The sequence below is a fragment of the Lolium perenne genome, chromosome 4 (assembly GCF_019359855.2).
Source record: "Lolium perenne isolate Kyuss_39 chromosome 4, Kyuss_2.0, whole genome shotgun sequence".
NCBI lineage: Eukaryota > Viridiplantae > Streptophyta > Magnoliopsida > Poales > Poaceae > Lolium > Lolium perenne.
The window spans coordinates 59735764-59750263 of record NC_067247.2 but is presented as its reverse complement, the minus strand read 5'-3'; the positions used below and the strand labels follow the sequence as shown (position 1 = coordinate 59750263).

General features: G+C 48.5%; 1 protein-coding gene across 1 annotated transcript; it reads right to left on the bottom strand.

The window, feature by feature from the left end:
- Positions 1–239: 239 nt before the first annotated feature.
- Positions 240–2272, bottom strand: LOC127292676 (allene oxide synthase 1, chloroplastic). Its single transcript, XM_051322122.1, has one exon. The coding sequence runs from the start codon at positions 2161–2163 to the stop codon at positions 634–636; it is 1530 nt and encodes a 509-aa protein (XP_051178082.1). The 5' UTR covers positions 2164–2272; the 3' UTR covers positions 240–633.
- Positions 2273–14500: the final 12228 nt, after the last annotated feature.

The window sequence follows — 14500 nt, the reverse complement described above, 5'->3', positions numbered from 1 at the left end:
ATTATTCCCAATAATTGCACCCCATCCTTCTAATCAATAATTTAATAACAGCACATGAACATTGTACTCACACTCGCCATCACATCGACCTACTCTCTGGAACCTTGATCCATATACTTTGTACTAGTAGAAAAAAGCCACCAACCTACCTACCTACCGTGTATAAATAGTCTACATTTTTCTTAACTGAATAAATAGTCTATACATGTTTCCCATCTCACTCTGAAAATTCCCTGATCTTACCACAAACAAGACACCATAGGTCGGCATGCCTTATCCTTACTAAGAAAAGACAATCCGTTACACCCCGATAAAGAATATCTGTTACACCTCCAATTTTCCATGCAAGTCAATCACATGCATGGTGAAATACTGGCACCAACCAAGAAAGAAGAGAAGAGAGAAAAGAAGTAGACGTGGCAGTATTTTTCTTTTGAATTTGGTTGCTTTGACCGGTGGTCAGAGCTCTTCCTAGATTTTTTTTTTAATTTTTTTTTTTACGAATCAAGCTCTTCGTAGATCAGAAGGTGGTCTTCCTATCACTTGCATGGTACAAATTAATAGCGAAATAAGTACACGTGGAGAGGCACTGGCGGCTTTGACGACCGTGGGTGGGTCAGAGCTCTTGCTAGATCAGAAGGTGGCCTTCTTGAGCGAGGTGACGGTGACCGACGAGCCGAGCGGCCCGGAGCCGACCTGGACGTCGAAGGAGTCGTATCGGAGGAAGATCTCGGCGACGAGGAGGCGCGCGATGAGCACGACGAAGTCCTTCCCTGCGCACTGCTTGTCCTGCAGCGACGGCGACGCCGTCTCCGGCCCGTTGGACCAGACGACGTGGCGGAGCAGCCGCGCGCCGTCCTCGCCGAGGAACCTGTCGGGGACGTAGTCGTCGGGGCGGGAGAAGACGCGCGGGTCCTTGGTGGCCATGGGCTGGTAGCCGAAGAGCAGCTCCCCTTCCCTTACCTCGTAGCCGTAGTCGTGGCTCTCCACCACCATGTCCCGCTTGGCCCGGCCGTACTGCATCGCGACGGGCGGCTCGATCCGCAGCGCCTCGTACACCGCCGACTTGACCAGCGGCATCTCCGCCAGCGCCTGCATCGTGATCTCGCCGCCGTTGGCGCGCACCGCCGCGCGCACCTCGGTGGCGAGGCGGCCGTGCGTGCGGCCCCCCGCGCGGCCCAGCCACTTGACCATGGACGGGAAGAGGATCTTCATGCCGCCGAAGGAGTTGAAGCACATGGCGAAGATGATGTTGTGCAGGGCCTCCTCGCGCGCGATCCCGCGCCGCTCGCCCTCGTCGATGACGTCCTTCCCGGCGTCGCGGAAGAAGTCCGCGAGGCGGCCGTAGTCCTTGCTGACGAGCGCGGGCGGGAGGCGGAAGGTGTGGAGGAGGCCGTCCTCGAGGAGGGTGGGCAGGCCGAGGCTGAGCAGCGGGCTGATCTGGAAGAGGACCCACTTGGTGATGAGCTTGGGGCCCTGGTCGCGGAGCGGCGAGTCGAGGGGGTCGCGGCCGAGGAGCGCCTGGCAGAGGAAGCCGAAGGCGGCGTCGTCGTTGTGCGCGCCGAAGTCGGACTTGCCGGCCCGCGCTAGGTCGTTCTCCATGAGGCCGAAGAGGTCGCCGTAGACGTCGCGGAAGGCCGGGATGACGTGGTGGCGGCGGTGGGTGAGGAGGTGGAAGAGGAGGGACTTGAGCGGCGCGTGGCTGGGCTCGGCGGGGTCGACGTAGGAGAGCACGCGGTAGCCGCCGGTGAGGTCGGTGGAGGGCATGAAGGTGCCGGTGAAGAGGTCCGTCTTGTCGACGAGGGAGGTGTCGAAGAGGACAGGGAAGGAGGCGGCGTCCAGGAGCGCCACCACGCGCGGGTCCTTGGCCACGAAGGGGCCCGGCGGCATGTTGAGGCGCACCACCGTGGAGCGGTGCGCGCGGACGCGGGACGCGAAGAAGCCGTCGCGGCCGCCGGGCCCGTAGAAGTACTCGAGCCGGTCCTTGAGCGCGCCCAGCAGCGGCGGGCCGTGGTCGCCCGGCACCTTGCGCAGCGGCAGCCGCAGCTTCGGGGACACCACCTCGTGCCGGTCCGTCGCGGACGCCGACGCGCGGGTCTGCCGCCGGCCGCGGGCGGCGATCGGGGACGAGAAGGAGAGCTGGGAGGCCGCCGCCGTGGCCATCTTCTTTCTTTGATCGAGCAGGCAGGCAGAAGTCTACTGTTACGGCGGGCTGCTTGAGCAGAGTCCACGGCGGTGCTCGGTAGTCGGTGTGGTGGGTATAATAACTGGGCTGGGTTCGTGTGTGGGGCGGCGTTTTAAAAGTTGGAGGCAGAGTGTGGTGGAGAGCCTGGACCGACTGCGCGTGGAGCGAGTGGGAAACGTGGGCCTTTTCGGGCGCTGCGCCGCTCCCGGCCGGTGGTGCTCCGTGTTCCGTCAAGTTCAGTGTCTCACTCCGGCGAGGCGGCGTGCACGTGTAGAATCAGAAAAGGGATTCTGAGCGAGCAGGTCGTAAAAGGTGGCGAGTTCAATCAGTCGACGCATAGGCCGTACGCACGACCCTGTGACGACCCGATCACTCAAGTTTAACCACCGCCGGGAGTATACATCCAGGTATCGACGGCATACGCGGGAGTATATGCTCAAATGCACAATTGCGCAAAAATCACAAAATCATTTGGGTCACATAACAAGTTCAAAATTTGTAACTTAAACATGACACGCTCGTGATCTTTCAGGCTAAACGCACAAGATTCTAAAAAAAATCAAGGTTTAAAGAAAACAACATCTAGCAACAAGATGCACTAAAGAAAAAGAAAAAAAAAGCGCGAGAAATAAAGAGGTATATGCAAAACACCGGATGTATCCTGAAGTTTAAGTTGTTGGGAATGGCTCGAGTTTCTGTTGGGGAAGCTAGGTATGTGTGCCTTGAAGTCGTCTACTTCACCTTCTCCTTGAGCTTGGTGGCGATCATCTCCCACAAGTTCTAGTTCATCGAAAACGGATTTTGCGTAGATCACTTGGGTTTTCGACATTGGGGTTTTTATCGGTTCTCCTTGTTTAGAGGTTTCTCTCTAAAAATCATAGAAAATCATCTCCCACTTGTTTTTATATTTAGCGTTTTTGTGGGGGTAGCTCTTGTCGCTACCTTTCCAACAAAATTGGTTTCACTCTATTCGGAGTTCCCTAGCTTGAGTTGTTGCATTTCTAGTTTTACCTTTTTTGGTTTAAAAGAAAAGGAAGTTGGGCGGTAGTACCGCACCCGGTACCGCACCTGGTACCGGCTAAATGCCGCGTGCAGCTGCTGGTACCAGTGCTGGTACTGGCGCCGGTGGTACCGGCCAGCCTAGGCCGGTGGTACCGGCCCGCCCCTCTCTCACGTGTGCAACACCCTCCTCACGCGCAGCTTAGCTCACTCTGCTCCCATGCCACATGCCCGCGCGTGCCATGGCCTTGCGTGCCCACCCAATCAACGCACGCACACTCGCTCGTGAACGCCTGCCCGCTCGCCCCGATCCCCTCCCGCGCTCGCTCGCCACGCGTCCCTCGCGTCGCTCTAACCTGCCGCTCGCCCTGTTTCCTTGTTGCTGGTAGCGCTCGTGGGCTGGGCGGTAGTACCGCCTCCCAGGGCGGTACTACCGGCCCAAGCCGGATCTACCTTGCCCCAACGGGCAGAAAAATAAGGGCCTCTATTTAAGCCTTTTTCTTGCTCTCTCTTTTGATATTTCTTCTTCAACCTCTTGCTCTCCACCATTGTTGCTATTTGGAGAGCTTCCCTTTCCTCACTCCCTCTATGATTCTTTCTCACTTTTGAGGAAAAGAGAGCTAGATCGACATTTGCGCCAATCAAATCCCCCTCTTTGTGAGGGAGTCACTAGATCTAGATCTTGGAGAGAACTTTTGTGTTCCTTTTCTATTTTGTTCTTCCTCTCTTATTCCCCCAATAGTTTTAGTAGCTTTGTTGGAATTTGAGACTGGATGACTTGAGCATCTTTGTGGTGTTCTTGCCATTACATTTGTTGCATCGGTTTGACATCTCCGTGTTATACGTGGAGGTGAAAGTTCGTGGGTATATTACTCCGGGAGCTTGTTCCTCTTGGGTCTTTGGACCCTAGACGGCTTAGTGGTCTTTGTGGAGTTATTGGGGACTCCAATTAAGTTATGGAGTTTCTTCAAAGGCAAGACCTTTGTGGCAATTTATTGGGAGCCTCCAATTAAGTTGTGGAGATAGCCCCAAGCTTTGTGCGGGTTCGGTGACCACCCTAAGGTTCCATAGTGGATCAAGGTATTCCCCTTTGGTGAGAAGGGTCGAGGAGAATACGGTGAGGCCTTCGTGGCGTTTGGAGTGCTTTGTCCTCCACACCGCTCCAACGGAGACTAGCACTCGCAAGAGTGTGAACTTCTTGATACATCGTCGTCTCCGCGTCACCTCGGTTATTCCTATACCCGAGCTATTTACTTATGCTCTTTACTTTGTGATAGCCTTCATGCTTGAAGTTATATATTTTGCTATCACATAGTTGCTTGTCTTGCTTAGCATAAGTTGTTGGTGCACATAGGTGAACCCTGGTTATAAAGGTTTTGTGCTTGACAAATTAAACGCTAGTTTTATTCTGCATTTGTTAAGCCATAATCGTAAAAGTTTTAAACCGCCTATCCACCCCCTGTAGGCGGAATCCGTGTCCTTTTAGGGTTGTGTATACATGCGAGAGCCATTTGTCGCCACACTAGAACCAGCGTGACATATGCACCAATGTTTGTCCGCGTCAGAGAGAGAATGAACAACCTCAACTACATCTACAACAATGGAGATGTGGAATCTGTGAACATGATGATAATGAAAAAGTTGCCTTCAACCAACTCTTCAATACATTAAGAGGTAGGGGTTGCTCAGGGATAGAATCCACACCTGTATCGAAGAGCAAGTGGCTATGTTCCTTCATGTCGTCGGGCACAACCAATGACTCCGAGTCATCCATAGCACATGGAGGATATCGGTTGAGACAGTTTCTAGGTACTTCAAGGAAGTGCTCTATGCTATTGGAGAACTAAGAGGAGAGAAGATCATTGAAAGTCACCGCTGGTTTCCATATTTCAAGGTGAGCAACACCTTGTACATCATTTTTGAGTGTTCATGTTCATTGCACTATCGGACAGCTTTCAACTCTTCACTTTTGTACATCACAAATGGCTTAATTACCATTTGTGAATGTTCATATCAAGATTGTGTTGGTGCAATTTATGGTACTCATATCACAGCGTAAGTGTCGAGAAGCCACTTTCTTGCCTACAGAGGGAGAAAGCACTACACCAGCCAGAATGTGCTAGCCGTTGTGGACTTTGATATAAAGTTGACATATGTGCTTGTTGGGCGGGAAGGATCAGCCATGATGCGACCATTCTAACTGATAGCTTGGAGAGAGGAGATGGCCTGAAGGTCCCTGAGGGTAAATTCTACCTAGCTAATGCCGGCTATGCTTGCCGCCATGATTTTCTCCAACCCTTCAGGTCAACAAGGTACCACATCAATGAGTTCTCTGCAAGGTTCTACCCCAAGAATTCCAAGGAACTCTTCAATCTCACACACTCTAGCCTCAAGGTCACCGTCGAGAGGGCATTTGCATCTCTGAAGAACATCTTTAAGATCCTTGACCAGAAGCCTTTCCACACCTTCTCCGCCTAGGTAAAGTTAGTGATGGCTTGTTGCATTCTGCATAACTGGATCTTAGGTTGAGGTCTTTATCGCTCTTCCGAGACGAGAATGAGGTCCATCATGGCGAGGTTGATGTTGGCCATGGCGTTGCTGCCACCGATAACATGGCCTGGAAGAACAAGAGGCAGGAGTGGGTGAACGCTATGTGGGCTGACAGAGGCCAGACAAGGATCTAAAGAAGAAGAGAAGCATTCCGGTGATGTGTGATGTGCCATGAACTACTCCCTATTGTGTGTCATGAACTACTTATGCGCTCTGCACTATCATTCGTGATTAGCTAGGGCCTAACTTATTATGTTAAACTGCTATTTGGAAGTAGCTAGGACTGAACAATGTTATATTAGTCCACCATGTTACTTTCATTCGTTGTTATGGTGCCTTTTGCTCTTTGCTGATGAGGGGTAATGTCACCACTTGGGAGAAGTGGTAACTAGAATTATGTCCTGTAGATAACCAAACAACCAAAATACGTACCTGAGATGCAAATTGCAGTTTACTTGCCAACCAAACAAGGCGCATAAATGGGCTGAAAAACCTTTGTTGGCAACCAAACAAGCTGTCATTCAGGTATATGGACTTGGTCCGGTTAAACATGGCTCTGGGGAGAAGATCTCGCCCGATGTAGCAACAGCTGCGACAAACCAATCAACCCATAATGTTTGGCCGGCCTGTTTGAGATTGGATTGATCCAACGATTCAGTATGTCTGGAAAATCTGGAACATCTGGACTGTTCGTACGCCTCATCCAACGGTGAAGAACCTCAAATTGCTGTGGAAGAGCGTAGCTGGTTGAGTTATACTTTTAACTAATTACTAAACTCGCTGCAATTTATAAGGCACATTTGACCATGGAAAATTGATCATGTCAGATCTTCAATTTGCACTCTGGAAGTTTCTACATATTTATTACATAACTATGAACTTCACACTTCTATTAAGATACTATGGAAACTCTACCAATATATTTCATAATATAAAAATAGAGCATTCACAACAATATACATATACGCTATATAATTTATTAATCGTAAAAAATCAAGAAGGTGTTCATCTTTTTTTGACATTTAAGGTGCTTATGACCTTGCTAAGGTCCATATCTAACAAAGTTATTTTTTGTGCACAACTTGGATATGGTCTCAATGATATACATTGCTACTATATAAATGAAACAAAATGGATTAAACTGTTTTACGCTTAACAATGCTAACTAGGTAGTACACAACATATATAGTATTTGTTAAGATCACAATACGATAAAAACTATAAATGAGTATAAAAGTTTAGTATAATTATATTTTCTTTCACTCGCCGCTGTACTAGATTCAAAGACACGGTACAAATTTCTGGAGTACCTGACATAGATAATAATAGATGGGTAGCCTGCTTCGCTGCGCCAGCTGCAACTCGTTATTGCATGGACTTCTGTTTCGCTAGTGCCAGTGAAATCTATGATGAATGTCTGAACGAAAGCTAATGGCAAATTGGGAACTCAAATCTAGTTAGTGGTTTTGTCATTCTAATTTTCCTTAATATTTAGTTTGGTGATTGATATGCTCGATTGTTTTTACACACTTCACAAATGAAGTTTACTCGTTGCTGACAACTCATAGTTATACTCGATTTGCTTGTATGGAAGCGGTGCCAAAATATAGTTATACTCGATTTGCTTGTATTCTAAGTTCCTAATTAAAACCGTGAAGAGGATTAACTCATACGGTTATGGTGCTAGAAGGATAGAGCATGCAACAACAAGTGCAAAGGGGGTGTAGAATGCATTTGGACATGAGTGAAAGAACGATGTGTGATGCTCTGGGGATCCGGATACGCGGCGCTCTGAAAAGAGTCAAAACAGGCGATGAAAATGCCCTACCACCGCTATCCGCCATCCGGCAACATCGATAGAGCTAGACGAATGTCCAGGAGATGTTTGGGTTTACGACAATCTTGCCCCCAGAGTCGCCGGGGTGGCACGATAGGCCAGCTAGGTTTTTCTTTAAAAAAAAGGAGACCTATGAATCACCCTCCTCTAATTCACGTATAATTAAAATGTGCCGTGATAAATGATTTCTTTATTTTTGTATTCCTACGTTTTCAGAATCATGAAAGCGAATGAAGATCCGTATTATTCTATTGGCAATGAAAGCCATGCATTCTGCATGTTGAACGTTTGATCAAGTTGTAAATGATACACCCGGTTAAGTGTTGGGCCATATGATAAGGAAAACATTATACGGACACGATGGGACATTTTCCACGTTGTTCTCGATCATGTTTAGCTCGCCTATCATGCGACAACGACGGGTAGCCACGTTGGCACCTTGCATCTGCTCATTTTGCAATGGAGCTGGTCGGCGGGCCATTGCCGCATGCATGGTGGGTGGGGACTGTGCACTATAATCGGGTGATTTGAGCCCTCCCGCAAGCGACTATTTTTCTCAGCTCTGATTCGGCGCATGGTCAAGCTAGAATTTCTCCCGTTGAGATGAGACCAGCCATGCCGTCAACGCTGCGATCGCCCGTGCGCGATCCCAATTTCACACAGCAGCATCTGCGGTCTGGGTCGGCAGTCCACGGGAAAAGTCCCGTCTCCCGTGTAGGAACATTTCAGCGACGCACGCGGTAGTTTGACGGGTGCAAACAACTTGGTAGTACTTTTCTCCTATATTTAAAATGCATCTTACACATATTTTAAATTTTTAAAAATTGAAATAAAAAATTCGCACGTACATATTCATGTGCTACGCGCTCACAAAGTCATTTCATAAAAAAATGAACTTATCATGTGAAGCGCGTAAAAAAGACAAAATTCAGTGCTTAAAACAATGTTTTTCACAGGATAAGTTTTCTCTTTTTTACATAGGTCACAAAAAATATATTTTTTTCGTGAAATTTGATGCACACACATATATTATGGAGATGTACATGTAGAATTTTTTTCAAAAATTTTCCACACTTTGAAATATGTTTTGTTGGTAGAGGGAGCATGTGCACCCGGGAGCCGAATTGAATTTCCGACAATAACAATATAACATAGAGATTGTATATGTCAAATGCGGGTGATTCTTATACTTTCTCTATGTTACACATACGTTTCTACAACGTGCTCGGGGCTGTGACATATATACGCCTCAATTTTGTTTGCGAGGAAACATGCACACGCCTGAATTTGCATTATGCATTCATATCACTAAGGGCGCATTTGGTAGCATGTCCTCCCCTTGGCTCGTATTGGGTCAGCAATTTTTGGCTCGTTTGGTTGCCTGGTCTTATTCACGTTATTGCAGGAACCGGTTCTCAAAGCACCACCGGATCATACTTTAGAGGAATGCTCGGATTAGCCGTTTCTAACGAGCCACCCTCGTCTCTGCACAAACGATAACGTCGCGTTCCCCTAGAGCCACCGCGGGAGATGGCGCGAGCTAGCGCAGAACATCAAAAACACGGCGGGATGAATTCGGTCACCGCGCTCTAAATTTCACTACCGTATATAGGGGCGGCTCTCTCACCGCCAAATCCAAATCACCCTTTCCCCCATTTCAAGCTCATCCACCCTTCCCGACCTAGCGATATGGCTGGCTCTTCCTCACCCGCACGGTCGGTGAGGCTGGTGGCAGCGACGTTGGCTGTGGCGGTGGCTACTGGCCACGGATTGTCGTCTTCTTCTTCTGCGCCGATCACTCCGGTTGTTGTAAGCTTCTACAAACCCTAGCCTTAGATCTAGATCTTTTGGATACATAGGGGGGTCTGAAAGAATCCATTGTAGGTCATTCCTTCATTGCTGGTCAAGGTAGTCGAGGTTGCATCTAACTCTTCCACGGGGACGGTTGCCGTCGTTGCATCTGACTCTTTCACGGGGACGGTTGTGCTGCATGTATCTTCGCCAGGGTCCCCTGCTTCCCTGACTTCGGTGATGCGTGTGGCTCCTTTGACTATAAGATCGCTCTTTCTTTTCTCGTAGTTCATTGATGTGGTAGTGCTTAAGGATGTGGATGTGGTAGTGGTAGTGGTAGTTCATTGATATGATAGTGCTTAAGGATGTGGATGTGGTAGTGGTAGTTCATTGATGTGCTAACGCTTAGGTATGTTCTTCTGGTGTTTATCATGTAGGCGATCATACCATTGGGCTCCCCTGATCTTTCTGCTCCAACTGTTAATGCTCCTCATTGTCTGTTTTCAAACAAACCTGTCATGGTTTGGAAACCTGAAATTTCAAAGTTTGTGTTGAACCGGTTGGTTCAGAGCGTCCATAGTGGCGTCTGTTTTAATCTAGGATTCAAAGAGGAGCATATGGATAAGGTAGATGCTGATGTTTTTGCATTCGCTGACATACATGTGAGTACTCTTCAGGTCTACATTGATTGCACTCTGAAGCGAAGATGGTTGTTGCTTCTATGATGTTAATGAATAGACGACACATGAGTACATTAAGGTAGTATGCTTCATTGAGATCCTTCATAGATTTGAAAGTATGTCATTGTCATCCGCACTAGCAGCTGTTCCTTTTGGACTGCGGTGCTATCCGAGGCATCGTCAGTACCTCGGAACCCCGATCACGAACTATGCTCAGATGAAGACAAACTTCACGCCCCGATTTGTCTGCAGGACACAGCTGTTCCAACCTAACTTGCTGGTCAGGGCAATCGACTACATTGTAGACAACGAAGAAGAGTATGCCGAGTACCGTCAGCTACAGCCATCGGAGAGGAGGAGCTGGCTTAGGACCTGGCTACGCAAGCAGATTCCTGCTTAGTGCTTCTGCTTCGTTCTCACGATCTGCTAATTTTGGGAGGTGCTCTCGTATCCCTCCATTAGCTAGGACTTGCTTGAACTTGATCCTCGCTCTGTAATGATGAACTTGTTCGAGGTGATATATACTAACCCCTCGTGTGATGAACCTGTGATGCACCACGAAATATAGTTGCTTTGCTCGTGATGCATTGTCCAATAGGGCAAATACTTGATGTGTATTACCAGCAACTTTTGATGAATTGAATCTAGTTGAATGTGTTGTTATTCAGTTAGCAGGGTAATCTCACCACTCTAAGGGAAGGGGTTGCCACAGTACGCTCATATCTGCAACCAAACAGGGTGCACGACTAGGACAAAAAACGTTTGTGCAGCTACCCAACAATAGGCGTTGGCTTTCCTTTTTGGTGCAGAAAATGCCACACGGGCAACCAAACGACACGTCTTTTATGGCTCATGGACCGTTTGCAATGCGCATGCACTCCCATCTCGCGTGCTGCACGAAATCAGCCCGGACTACCAAACACCCTAACATATCAATGTTGCGCACCCTAACATATCAATGTTGCGTCTGAATCAGATGATCCACTTGCACGATCATATGCATGAGCCGTTGATGCTATTTGCCTTTTAAATGTGGTTTTCTGTAGTCTCCATTCTCTGCATAACGCCCACATTCTTGGTCCCAAGATTGAACATGCACAACGTATATCAGCGTCGTGCAGAAATCAGAAAAAGAAAACCATACAGGTCAGAGGAAAGACTTGGTAATCACGAAGCGTCAGGTAAAGCTGTTAAAACTTTCTATATTAACTTTGGTTAAATATCCCTCATCCTTGAAATATTCAGTGCATTTGTCAGCAAGGAATTTCATAGTACACAAGCAACTGACAGGTTATGGCAATCTACTTTAATACTGTACCATTACTATAAAGCAAATACCATAATTTCACAATTCCCAATATTTATATGTCAAATGCAATGATCGTCAAACTAATAGCCCTTATTTTGTATTCATAAACCAAGCTTTAGACTCAAGGTAAAAAGGGTGTATCTTTTTCGCAAGACACTGTGTTATGTCAAGATCTCTTCACAAGAATGCGGTTATCAAAATCAATGTGTTATGTCAAGATTTCTTCGGAATTCGGAAGGATGAGGTTGTATCTATTTCATAGCGCCATAATTCCAGCACCACAATTTATTCATCGGAGAAATAGGTAGTAACTAGACTAAAACCCGTAAGTTGAGCTACAATTTCAACACTATACGTGTTTAGTTCTGTTTCATGTTCGTTGTCAGATGCACCTCTCGATTGTAACTGCAGGGAGTTAGTTGTGTCTTGACTATGAATCAAAAGCATCAATGATATTTTCAATAATCTTACAGACACTCTTGTTATTTGTTTATGAAGTTCCTGATATTTCTTTAGCTGCCATCATTCCTTCTCGTTGTCCCCGTCCCAACCAATTCATATCCATACCGATCTAAGATTTAAGCATACATTGGTTTGGATTTTTGAATCGTTGTCCTCAACCCAACCAGTCTCGAAGAAGTGACTTTCAGTTGGGATAGAATGATCGATAGATATTGTTTGATATCCATTCAACACGAGATGCCCCTTTACGCGAAGACATGATCCGATCGGCACCACAAGGGGAGATCGGCACAACGGAAGGCAAAATTCCATGCCAATACCTTCTCCTTCTTGCGAGCCGGTGAAGGGGATACACTCCGGCTCATCGGCGCCTCTACTGACCATGCACATAGACGTAAGGGTAGAGCCAGGGCAGGCGCACCATGACCTTTGGACGGGCGCACACGGCGTTGCTCAGCACCGCGCACGTCACATATACATAGCCCATGTTTGCTCGGATGGTTACGGTGCCGGGACGATCGAGCATCCTAGAGTAGTCACTAGGCGAATCATAGCATACCGTGTACACTCGTATGTAGCTGTCTCCCGGGGAGAGGCGCTGAAGCTGAAGCCACAGAACGCCGACATGGCTCGGCCTGGTCCGGTGAGCAGCAGCTTGTTCCTGAATCCGGAGGAGTTGGCGTGTGTTGCTAGCCATTGTTTCTTCTGCGAGCGGAAATCTGCGTCGGAATCCCAGTCCGGGCGTCTGTAGATGTAGTTGGAAACAGTCCCGTCGAAGATGGTGATGGTGCCGCTGAAGGGGAAGTCGGAATATGCGGCAAATACCTCCACGAGGAGTTGGCCATGAAGTGTGGAAGCGCGACTCCTCGGCGGATCGCGACGGCCAACCGACGGAGACAGGAGCAGAGGTGCCGAGGAGGAACGGACGAGGTCAAGAAGGCCCAATGGTGGAGTTGTGAAGTGGTGAGGACGCCTCGTGCAGACAATGGGGAAATCGGCAGCTGGCCGCAGGGGGAAGATGAAGTGACTCATCAGTGGCAGCGCCAACGAGCAGACGACGTCAAACAGCAGCTTCGGAGACGAGCAGCAAGATGGAAACGTGTTTTTCTCGAGCTCACAGAGCAGATCGCACAAACAAGCCCTCTGACATGACCTTTCCGTCGGCGGCGATGACTCCTCCGACATACTGTAGCTCACACGGCGACGGCAGCAGGCAAACCCTGGAGGCCTGGACTAGATGATGTAGGTTTACGGATCTGGCCGGCTGGGCTGGCCCTCTTTATTTGGGGAATCCGCTCGGTGAGTTAGCCCTATCCGGGAACCCTACCAAGACCGGATCCCTCAATCCGAGGTCGATTCAACAGGCGCTGGTAGTTTTGTCGGCACTATTAGAGCATCTCAAACATATATGTACATGTAAAAATGTAAAATGGTCATATACTCTCATTGCCTCAAGAAAAAAGATGCTCAAGCGGTGATCTAAACGTAAAAAACTGCTCACAGATTTTATACCGCGATGCAAAATTTGCACCACGCAATGCAAATATACATCAGCTCCAATTAAAAAAACAACGAACCGCGTGCGACGCCTAACTGCCACTTTTGTTTCACCGCTTCGACCTACGCGAGCTCGACCGCCGAATCCTGGCCATGGATCACTCACACCCCCCCCCCCCCCCCCCCCCCCACACCCCCACACCACTTGTCGCCCTGGCGGAATCGAGCGTCGCCACGACCGTAGCAGCTCCCTCCGTCGGCATGTATTCGTTGTGCCATGCGCAAGCACTACACTGAGCACATCCGCTGCTGAACCGTCGAAGCCGAAAGGGTCAAAGCCTGCATCGAAGGGCAAAGGCGGCCGGCTCCAACAGGCCAGCGCCAGCGGTGTCTGCGTCTGTGCCGACTGCTGCCCTCCCCCTCCCCACACGAACAAAGAAGAAGACCGTCGGCAAGTGTCGAAAGAACCCCGCAGACACCACCGTCCATTTCGTTGTCCATCTGCCAGCCCCGCCGCCATTTGCCGCGGAAAATCAGGAGTTCTCACACGCGCCACCGGCCGGTTGCAACATGGTTGATGAAATGATCGAGAGGTATAAAATTTTATATTTTTTTTTCAGTTGTGCCAAATCAAATGCAACACGATGTCATAGTGTTTTACATTATTTTGGATATTGTAGTCCCCGTGATGAAACATTCTTGCAAACAATGGACTTTGGAGCGGCCGTGTACATGCCAAAGAGGATGAGGTGGAGGAGGATGAAGATGTCGTCACCAACGAGGGTCTAGACGTGGACACCGAGGGCTTATTGGATGAAGCTCCAAGGGGAAGATCCTTCAACTATGATGTCTATGAAGAAAAGTTGGTTTGCATGGCTTGGAAGAAGATTGGGCTTGATGCAGTCGTTGGCACCGAGCAACCGGGCAAAACATATTGGAATCGGATGAACAATTACTTCAATGCAAACACAAAGGGCAACGACCGATCAATAGACTCTATTCGTCATCGATGGAAAACCATAACACCGACTGTCAAAAGTCATCGGCGTATTTGGCCCATGTCAACCGGTTGAACCCGAGTGGTACAAATGACGATGATAAACTTCCCTTCTTATTTTCTCTACATGATCAACTAGGTTGCTCTATGATATGTCTACAAAATTGTTTCCTATATGTGTGTATGTAGACAA